This window comes from Vigna unguiculata, chromosome 3 (assembly GCF_037176805.1).
Source record: "Vigna unguiculata cultivar grain cowpea cultivar isolate G323 ecotype 2 chromosome 3, ASM3717680v1, whole genome shotgun sequence".
Classification (NCBI taxonomy): domain Eukaryota; kingdom Viridiplantae; phylum Streptophyta; class Magnoliopsida; order Fabales; family Fabaceae; genus Vigna; species Vigna unguiculata.
Genome location: NC_140794.1, coordinates 23,903,144 through 23,914,330, shown reverse-complemented (window position 1 = coordinate 23,914,330; position 11,187 = coordinate 23,903,144). Strand labels below are relative to the sequence as shown.

At 30.0% G+C, this 11,187-nt stretch overlaps 1 protein-coding gene across 2 annotated transcripts; it reads right to left on the bottom strand.

Moving 5' to 3' along the window:
• Nucleotides 1–1,130: 1,130 nt before the first annotated feature.
• On the bottom strand, nucleotides 1,131–3,728 carry LOC114179563 (transcription factor HHO6-like). Of its 2 annotated transcripts, none has more exons than XM_028065945.2 (5): nucleotides 3,234–3,728; nucleotides 2,885–3,144; nucleotides 2,214–2,610; nucleotides 1,693–1,766; nucleotides 1,131–1,616 (listed from the first exon to the last, which is right to left on the bottom strand). In XM_028065945.2, the coding sequence occupies exons 1-5, from the start codon at nucleotides 3,436–3,438 to the stop codon at nucleotides 1,338–1,340; spliced, it is 1,215 nt and encodes a 404-aa protein (XP_027921746.1). In that variant the 5' UTR covers nucleotides 3,439–3,728; the 3' UTR covers nucleotides 1,131–1,337. The 2 variants fall into 2 exon arrangements, with proteins under 2 accessions (XP_027921746.1, XP_027921745.1); XM_028065944.2 differs by having other exon boundaries at nucleotides 1,693–1,769; nucleotides 3,234–3,725.
• Nucleotides 3,729–11,187: the final 7,459 nt, after the last annotated feature.

Here is an 11,187-nt window from a genome sequence, read left to right as displayed (position 1 = left end):
AACCATCAAATGAGGATAAACATAATATTTGCACCTCAAGAGGAGTGTTTTATTTATATTTAAGAATTGGAATCAAACGTTAATACTTTTTATTTTCAAATTTAAAAGTAGTTAAATATCGTTGCTCGAAAAGTAATTTTATTTTACAATTCGGTGATTCGGTACAGTTAAAGAGTAACTACTACTTACTTATCTTTTCCAAAAATTTTATATTATTCAGTATGAATTATTTTTCATAAAAATCTTTAAGAAAATATTTTCTTTAACGAGTAAACAATGTAATAAGTATGAGTGAAGATTAAATGAAGTTATTTTCAAATCAAATTACTTTCATGTATTTTTCATAATTAGTTTGCATCGTTCAATTTTTTTCTTTCAATAATACGAGGGTCTTGATTATTTTTCTTTCGCGTTCATATTTTATACCAAAAATATGTAATTCTTATACAGGGTGCGGCTGCTTATTTATTTTAAGAAATAATCATATTTTCTGTCATCAAAATCAGTTCATGCAATTCTACCTTTGTACTGAAGTTCTTTTTCAAAAGCTTTAAAATTCATTTTAAGAAAAATAAAAAATTGCATTTTGTAAAGTAAATGGATTTTATAGTTTAAATAAAGTTAATTTCGAAATCGTTATTTGGAATTATAAATTTTTTTACTGTTATAATATTTTTTACATAAAAGATTATTGGAAAAAAAAAAAAACATATCTTTCAGCCGCAGTTTCTCAAACCCAAGAAAGACAGCGAGAAATAAAATTTGCTTTTAGAAGGGGCTGTACTGATTTGACACAGTGCAGTGACAGCCAGAGCACAATATTGAAATGGCAGAGACAATTATGGTCCAGTTTTCTGCACAGAACTAGCTGATGCGAGAGAAAAGAATGTACGAGGAGAAAAGGAATGATTGTTAAAAGTATATCTCTGAATTTGTGAAGTGAAATATTTGTGCAAATAAAAGTATGAGAAAGAAACATTCGAGTGAGTTGAGAAGCCAATGTTCCAGCCAACAAACTTGCAGAGACCCATCTAAATATTGGACTGATTAATTTCTTGCGGTGCGTCAGAGAGTTCTCGTGACAAAAGAAAGAAATGAAAGAATTTTAATGTATGGAAAAAATGCCCAGCTTCTGAAAGTGAAGGGAAAGGATATTTTAATTGGGAGTCTCATATGAAAAACTCACGCAGTATAGAAGGCAAGCTAAACCTTCAGAAACTCCAACAGCCTCTTTTCGTTTACCCTCTTTTATATGTATCATGTATTATTCTTATGTAGTCGTAAAACTCCTCCCATGTATACTTTTATCTGCAAAATTCATGGTGGAGAGTAGTATCCTATACATCAACTTTTCCAGGTTTGTGCATATGACTTTTCCAACTATAACTCTCGGATCTTGCATCTTCATCATCTTCCATGCTGTCACCTTCCGTTGGGGACGTTCCTCCTCGAGACCCTGCAGTCAAATGAAGGGGACTTTGAGGAGAACCTGACCCTGAACTGCTAACTTTTGAGGAGTCGTTGTACTGATCTTGAGACATCCACAAACCTCCAAGAACTACAACTGGCTGATTACCACTTCCTGCTGGAACTCTCCGCGTATGAAGTCTGTATTTCTGCAATCATACATAACCAATCATCAATCCCAATCCAAACTCCATCACACATCAAAAATCTTTGCTAAAAACTCACTTGTAAGTGGCTTTTCACTTCATCGTTCGTCAGGCCATCAACCTGCATCAGCTCTCTAATTTGCTTTGGTGTTGCTGCTGCAATTGACAGAACAAATGAACCAAGCAACGTTCAGTATAACATGCCCTTTCAAATCCGTGTTTTCTGAGATCAATATTTTAGTTTTGGCCTAATGAACCTGCTGATTGACAGATAATACGACATTTGTAAACTCCTATGCCATCTGTCTCCTCATCTAACTTTAAGTAACAACTTTACACGTGAACTAACGGAACAAACACTACCTAACTTCAACCAACATCTATAATTTCAACAAATTCCAGCATCAATTCTTGGACTTTTCTACTGACCTATTGTATCTGAATTGATTAAAAATTGAGTCTTTTATTATGAAAATCGGTATCAGAAACATAAAGTAACATGACATTTCTAGATTAAGAAAGTGAAATATACATAGATCAAAATTCAATTTCATACCAAGATTGAATAAACAACAAACAAATAAAAAATCAACTTCTTACCTTGAGAACCTCCTAGTTTCTGCAAAGCATTAACAAATCGTCTGTGCAATTCAGGGGACCAGCATCTCCTCTGTTTCCTGGCAGTCTGCTGAAGCGATGATGCCCTCAAACTGGGGTGCACCGTAGGAGGAGAAGAAGAAACAGCCCTGTTGGAACTGCTTCTGGATCCCCTTGAACCACACCCCTCTTTCACAGAAGGGGTCTGAAGAGAAAGCCTATTCATAACACTCTCTTCCTTCTCTTCTTTGGTTGCAGCACCCAGTCCCGCTGTTGCCACCGGCACAGAAGATGAAGAAGAAGAGTACCTGGAGAAAGGCATAAAAGCCCTTCTTCCTCCATTTCTATTGCTGCACGACTGAAAAGGATCCTCACCAACAGATTGCCCCTCTTCAATTTTCTGTCATCACCAACAAAAAAATCACTCTTTAGCATTACTCCCTGTTTGCTTGAACAAGTATAATCAGCAAAAAAAAAAAAAAAAAACTCTGTGCATCCACGTATTACTTTCTTTCCATTTTTATGTCAAAAATCTCAGCATCCTCATAAATATATCCAAGTTTAATTAGGTGATCTCCGCTCAAATTGTGATGGGAAAAGCAACAACACTAGAAGTACAAACAATACAACAGAACTAACTGCATCGAGGTTTTCGTGTGTTTTAGTCGTTCTACCTTATTTTCTAATTTATGAAGTTGTTGTTGGTGGTGTTGTTTCCGATCAGATGCATTGTTATTAGTAGTACTGTTATTCCAAAGCTGAACCGAACTCAACCAATTCTTCTTATCTCTGCATTCGTTATCCATGTCATTATGATTATAGTTATTTCCTTCATTCTGATCACGTTCTTTCTTCAAAGGGATAAACTCCTCCAAGACCGGTGGACAATCACGCGGCCGGCATTTCTGCGATTCCGTCTTGAGGAGTGAAATTGCTGTGGCAGAAAGGAAAAGAAAGAGAAGAGTGTGAATTAGGAGAAAGAAGAGAGCGAAAGGAAAAAGACATAAACGGAAGTGAACTAACCGTCGTTTAAGAGAAGCATGGAGATAGGAAGCTCGCGCTTGAAGGCGTGGATCTTGCGGAGCTCGTCTTCCAAGCGAGCGAGGAAATCGTGAAGAGTGGCGAGCCTGTCGGTGGCGGAAGAGAGGTGGCGGAGGAAATCTGTGATGGTTTTGGGGACAAAGGAGGGTCTTAAATCCAAGCTCAGTTCTGGCGGAACCGAACCCATTGGATCGTGTTTTCTCTGGTGGCCCCTTCAGATTCAGATTTTGTTTGCAGGAGAAGAAAAAGATGAAGAAACAGTGAGGGAGGAGAGGGTGAAGGAAAGGAAATAAAGAAATAAATAGGATGAGGAAGGAAGAGAGTGAGATTCCGAATGGTAAAGAGAAAATAAGGAAAGTGGGTTCGATGTGAAGGCAAATTTCAGAACGCCAAGATTCTGCGGAAATAAGAAATAAGAGAAAGAGAGAATTAGACGAGAGCAACGACGAAGGTTTTAAAAGTCACTTTCGGGTCCTCGCGTATTTAATCCAACATCTCTCTAAACCCATTGCCTTTTATTTTCATTCTTCTGTTATTTCCTAACTTTACATCAACATTCTTTTTTTTTTTTTCTAAATAAACCACACACAACATTCAAGAAAATAAAAATCTCTTCTTTTTTCTACATCTTATGAGACTCATCAAATGTTTTTATCCTACTTTTTGCCTCCTTCGTCATTTTTATTTATTTATTTATTAAATACTACACAGAGCTCTTCCAATTTTAGAAACTTAAACGAAAAATAATAAAATAGAACAAGTGTTCAAATAAATGATTTTTTTTATCTCAAACTAATAATAATAATAATAATAATAATAATAATAATTTGAATTTAAAATGTTGTGATAAAAATTTAATATTCTTCTAGTTCATATTATTTTGAGACAGAAACTATTTAAGGAACCTAATTAAATAATAATTTATTGTTTTGTTATTATTAACATGAATTAAGAATATTATAACTAAAATTTATTATTAGATAATATGTACCAAATAAAAATTTTAAAACTATATTTAATTGTAAAAATGATGGTAACATGCTAATTCTTATAAATTATATTGTTTATATTCTTTTTTGTTGATGTAAAACTCCTTAAATGTTAAAAGTGTAATTAAGGAGATCTATTAAGAGATCATAAATAAGGTTACTTTAAAACTTATTATAGATTAAATATTATACATGCTTTATAACAGTTACATTATTGTCGCATTGATTTTTTTTATCACTTTATAAATTCATATTTTTATTTATTTATTATTATAAAAAGTAAATTTTCCTATATTACAAAAATTATAAATACGGGTGAATAACTATAAATAATATAATATTTAAATTACCATAGTTGAAAATGTCAAAATACAATGAGAATAATAGTATTTCAAAGTGTCACTAGTTATTTTGAAATTGTTTATAGAGAATAGTTTTAACTATGGTAACTTACACTTATAAAAACGTTATTTTATACGTATACACCGTATAAAATGACGTATACATATAAAATGACGGTTGTTGTGGTGGTTTATTTCAAACCGTCATATTATACTTTGTATTGACAAAATTAATAGTGGTCCATGAAATTGCTACTATCATAAATTGTGATGGTTCAAATCGTCATAATATATAAAAACAATTGTCACAATTTACATGATTATTTGTAGTGTTGTAAGACTTAAACGTTTCTTCTTCAGTCTACACTATTGACGTTGGGAAGCAAGCCATTGTGTTTGATCACATTAGAGGATACTCCACTACTCTATCGACAATGGATGTTGTGTGCTGATTTTGATAATTCAAAAAGCATATTTCTTTGATTCTTGGCGAGGGTTTTTACTTTCTCTTTCATCTTTGTCACCAAAGACCGCCAAAAGATTCATATAACACCTTACATGCTTAATCGTTCCAGTTTGGATGGGAAAGAATACCATGACAAGATTGTCCAAACCTTGGGCAATGACCTCTAAGTCGTGATCTCGCATTTTAAGGATCATGAAATTTTTCCAAATCGAGCAAAGTTCACCAGTACCATTCGTGATAGTTTGAATCGTTGAGCCTAAGACTTTAATCTTATTTTGGTTAACGTTTCAATAACACATCTTACTCATGGCAATGAGGTATTATTCCAGGATTTCAATCTTACACCTATGTCTAAAGCTTTGTACAGTCAATCTTATGATCATAGGAATAGTAAATAAATGGTATAAGAGAACTTCATGTTCCTTTTATGTTGGTTTCTTGACAATATAAAGATTAATTTCAATTTCCAATTCCTATTCCTACATTAAATCATCACTCGATCTTTCTTCATTACAAAATAATTCACATACCATGTGTTAGTATTTGAATATAGGATTACAAGTTATTTTTTCTTAAATAAAAAAAAGGCAGTACTGACTTTCTTGCAAAGGTTTAGACACCTTCTCTTGGGTTTGTCTGATAAGAAAATGTTGATCAATCATATGATAAGTACAATCCAAGGCTTTAAGCTGACATGAATTCAAACAATACTTGTAAAGCTTAAGTCTATGATGCAAAGAATGTCTTTACCATCTGTCATCAAGAGATTCACACCAAATTCAAGCTTCATTCAAATATTTCTTGGGATTCAAGCTAAAGATGAAATGTCAACCAACTTTATCTAGCACAAACATATGTGAACTCTGGCCAAGTTATCTGTCTTAAATAGTGTGCATTTTTTATCACTCTTTGATGTAAAAAGCTATGCAACATAAAAAGATAAATATTGTCAACTATTAGAGAAGTTATGTAAAGAAGAGAGCAATTAGTGTTTCATGGAGAACATTAAATGTTTTTCAATGTCCGAACTCAACAAGAAAAAGTGGAAAGAAGAAGAAGAAGACATTCATTTCAGTCTAAAGTTTCTCAACGGAAATAAAGGTTACTTCTTCATGAGCCTATATAAACAAAAACACTCCTTAAAGAAGAATACGAAGAATAGTCATTACTTACAAGTGTCAAAACTCTATTGAATTTTCTCCTTGCACTAACAGGATTTGTAAGAACATTGTTTGTATTCATCCCAACAAAATAGCAAAGAGATACTTAATCAAGCTAGAAGTAACTTATAGAAAGAATACTTGAATGAAGGAATGACTTTAAGCTAAAAGAATACTCTAACCAGGAGTGAAAAGTGGCTTGGTGAAAAGAATACTTACTTGTACTATGAAATGTTAACCTACTTAATGGAACTTGATTGGTTGATCAAGAATTGGACATAGTATGTGTGATCAGACAAACTAGTATACACAAATATTGAGTATTTTTTCTTTCTTTAATATTTTATTTTGCATGTTATAATTGTTTAACTAACAAAAGAAAGAAAGAAAAAAAAGCTAAAATCAAACTTGTGAATTTTTTTTATATATCATCTTATATCTCTACATATCATCTAATTGTGCTTGAACAAACGATACAAGCGAAAAATTATGAAAAATTTTAAAACACAATTCAAACATCCCCCCTTCCCACACACCCCTTTGTGTAATTTTTTTTCATACTTGACACAACAAAGCTTAAAGAATGAATAAATTGCATTTGATAGATGTTGTATAAATCATTAGTGCATGTGCTTCATCTGACAAGAAATATTGATGATTAAACGATAAGTACAGTTAAAGACCTTAAGTAGATATGAACTTAAAGAATATTCATAAAGTTTAATATTGTGATGCAGGAAATGTCCTCACAACATATGTTGTTAAAAGATCCATGCTAAACACAAGCTACATAAGCTTCATTCAATCATCTTTTGAGATTCTAGTTAAAATTGAATTATTTGTCAATATTTTTTTACATAAACATATGTCAACTCTGACCCAACTATATACCTACTTAGTACAATATGTGCTTTTATCACTATTTGAAGTAAGAAGTTATGCAACCCAAAGAGATAAGTATTGTTTATTATCAGAGAAGTTACGTAAAAAAGAGAAGAACCATTAATGTTACATGAAACATATTTTCAACTTGTCAACATCCCAACTTGATAGATGATAATGAAAAAAGGAGAAAGATTCATTTGAGTTTAAAACCACTTAATGAGAAAAATTGAAATACTTCTTCATGAATATATATATATATATATATATATAAAGCACTCCCTTAAAAGAGAGAGAGATAAAATAATCATTACTTATGTAAGTGTCAAAATTATATTATATAAAGCATATTTCTGACCATAAGCCTGATATTATCATTAGGATTAATCACTGCGTTTCCGAGGTATTGTTCGCTTTGGAGCCTAGAGTCCCGTCACGGTTTTATCCTTAAAAGGCGACGAAGGGTGGAAAGAGGAATAAGTATTTAAACTGCATTTGGTTTCGACTCCTAAGCGATGTAGACTATTTGACATACCAGAACATAAACCCCCCATTTAAAGTCTAAGGGGAATGAGGATTCGTCTTTAGAATCTCATTTTCGGCCCACGGTGGGCACCAATTTGTTCTGGTAAGAAGTTGTAGGCCTTAAACTTAAACCGAAAAAAAAATATGTAGAGAACTTTCTTGACTTAAAATAAAAAAACACTTAGGTCAAAATAATTTTGTCCATTAACGGTGAAAATTAGTATTTTATTTATAGACCCACTACAACAAAAATTACTTTAGACAACGACATAAAATTATGATATAAATTATAAAAATCGTGGTGTAAAGATGTTTAGACCACAACTTTTTAGGTGTGGTATAGGTGAGTGTAACTATAGGTAATAAACAACAATTTTTAGTACGACAATACTTTTAAAACCGTTGCTTAAAATCTTCACAATAGACAACAAATTTTTAGGTTGATTTTAGACCTCACCCATATTTTTAGACCACATTTTTACTAGTTTTGCACACATAGTTTAAAGCAATAGTTATATAATCATATGATTTTTCATAATATTTATACAACATTTATAAAAATGTTTATTATATGTTTAAGCCACATTTGTATAATCGTTGTCTAATTTAGTGTGGTCTAAACTATAAAATATTGTAGTGACAAATCGATTACAAATTGTTTTTATTTTTTTATTCCTCACAACATGAAAATATTATGGTTACAAAGATAATAACAAAAAATAAATATTACAAAGATAATAATTACTATCTAATTTTTTTTATTTTTTTATAAAATTTAAACTAAATAAGGACGAATTTATATCAATTGTTGAACTCGTAAATTTTAGGTCACTTTTGAATATTTGATATTTATCTTTGAGTATATGATCCATCTTCAGATAATCGAGACCGAACGCTTTGTAAAAAAGAATTAATCTAATTTTTCATTTTTTTATTTGATTTTCACCTTTCAACTAATTTTTAGTTTTAATACAATTTTCACATTTTAGTGATAATCATAAAATAACTTTATATATTAATTTAAAAAAATTTGTTGATCTGCCTTCATCCATTAACTCTCTCTCCACCCTTATGACCAAGTAAACTATATTTTTTTTAATAATAGAAAACTATTTTTTGAATACTGTTATTATTCTATTCGTTCATTAACTTTTTTGTTTTCAAAAGTATTCGTTCATTTACTAATTTAAACATTACAATAGTTTTACCAATATATAATCACTCGTGCATTGGACCAACACTTTTACTTTATTTCTTTAAGAAAAATTGCCGTATTTAGTACATATGCAGTTTAATAGGCAATTTAAGTTTTGACCTACAAAGATGAAATGTTTATTGTAATTGATAAATATAAAGAACGAAACTTCGTCAAATATAAAAGAAATAACTTTGCAACAAATATAAAATGTAAACTTTTCTACTATTTACGACTAAGAGGTGCTCCAAAAAGGTATAAAATGTAAATATTCAGGTGCATTTTTCCCTAATTTTTTCAATTAAATGAGAATTGCTTATTTAAATATGATATTTTTTTAATTAAAGAAAAATATGATTTTTTTTGTTTAATCAAAGAAAAATAGAAAAAAAACAGTTTTAAATGTAAAAATTCAAAATTCTCTCTCTCACACTCTTAATGTACTTTTCATAATTTAGATTCTTTTTCTCTCACTCATCAAACAACAAGTGTAATAATGGTTATTTATTTTAAGAATAGGATTCACCTATTTTCTTTTTGAATATTTAATATACCATCATGCATTACAGCGAATGAGTAAGAATAGTTTGGTCCAGTCAAATGATGATAACTTATTTTAATATGATATTCTAAACTATTTTGTATCTTTTGTCAAAAACAAAGAAAGAACCATCATTTGCATCTTGGTTTTAATATAAGTCAAGAATAATCTGCTTTTGGAAGGAGAAGGCTACCAAAGGTGGAATATATGTTCACGGAGATTCCAACACGTGTACTTTCTTTTTCTTTCAATTTTCATACTCTATTAAATACAATATTATTTATATTAAACCTTAATCTCTTCAAATTACTTAAAAGTAAATCTATGTGTTTTTTCACAAGCATTTGTATCCATATAATGTAAATACATGGAAGATGCTGAATAGTAAGTCATAGATTCAAATATTTTCGCGTTGCAATTGATGCTTTTTTCAAAGTAAACGTAGTTGACCAACAGATGCTCAATGGTTAGTTGAGAAATTTTATCTTTTTAATTAAATGAGTGTGTCCAGTTAATTTAAAATTCAATAATGTTTGTTTTTGTTATATTTTTAAAGTATTTATAAAATTAATATATTTCATTTTACTAGGTTTATGAGAATGTCCTTTATATAAAGCTAAGGGATGAACTCTGTATCTATATTTTTGTCTGATGTGAGAGAAATAAAATGAAAATTAAATAAAGAGAGGAAAAAATAAAATATGTTTAAATTAATGTGAAATATGTATGTTGTAAAAAAAAAAAATCAAGGTAGGAAAATTAAGAGGAATAATGGTGAAAGCAATGTGAGAATGATCTGCGATGCCCATATAAGAAAGAAGTTATTTTATGTAACAATAGTTGAATCTTAGTTTAATAAGCTCAACATTTAGTAAAAGTCAATAATAAAAACTAATTCCATAACTTTTTTTTTTTTTTTATATTACTTATTAGCTTTGGTGATGATTTTAAAAACAAGTACTTTTCATTGAGCATGATAGGACCATTGCGTGTAATAACAATTATTACATCTAATGAAACTTTTCCTTTTAATATTAAATATAATTACACTTTTAGGACTCAAACTTAATGTCACTTGTTAAATTAAAATAACTTTGTGCTAGTTGATCAATACATTCGACAGTTAATAGTATTTTACCATTCTAGAATTAAAAAAAGTAATGTCACAATTTTTTGTGGTAAAAAATTAACACAAACGACGAAAATAAAAGGGAGATTATTAGAGAAAAACTTAAAGAAAAAATAACCAAATCAAGACTTTTTAAATAAAAATGAAGGGTGAAAAGAATGATTTGACTTTATTTTATTGTAACATATAGTGTAATACTTAAAACATAAATATGACTTTGCTATTAAAATGTATGATATAAATATCTAAACCATCTAAAAATCTCAATGGATATATTTATGAAGATAGTATCATAGATTTTTCTCTTCAATATGTCACTCAAAACCTAAGGAGTTCTTAAGTGTTATATATGTTCAAATCCTTATTTCCATATATGGTCATATTTTTTCTCAATTCTTAACTATCAGAAATTCATCCATAATTATTGAGTTGCGACCACGTGAACGAAAGTAGGTCTTACCTCTGTTTTTTTTTTTTTTTTCTATCAAAATTGGAAGTTAGCAAAATATTATTGAACAGTCTCCTCATTGATAATTGATTTTGGTTGAAACCTTCAACTATTAAGTATCTTTTGACATGGAAGTGTTCTAATTTTACGGCAAGATGATTAAGATGTTGAATAATACTTCAAAATTATACTTTATATTTTCGTTTGTATGCACACCTATTCACTTTTATCCAACTCACTTCCATGAAACATTTCAAATG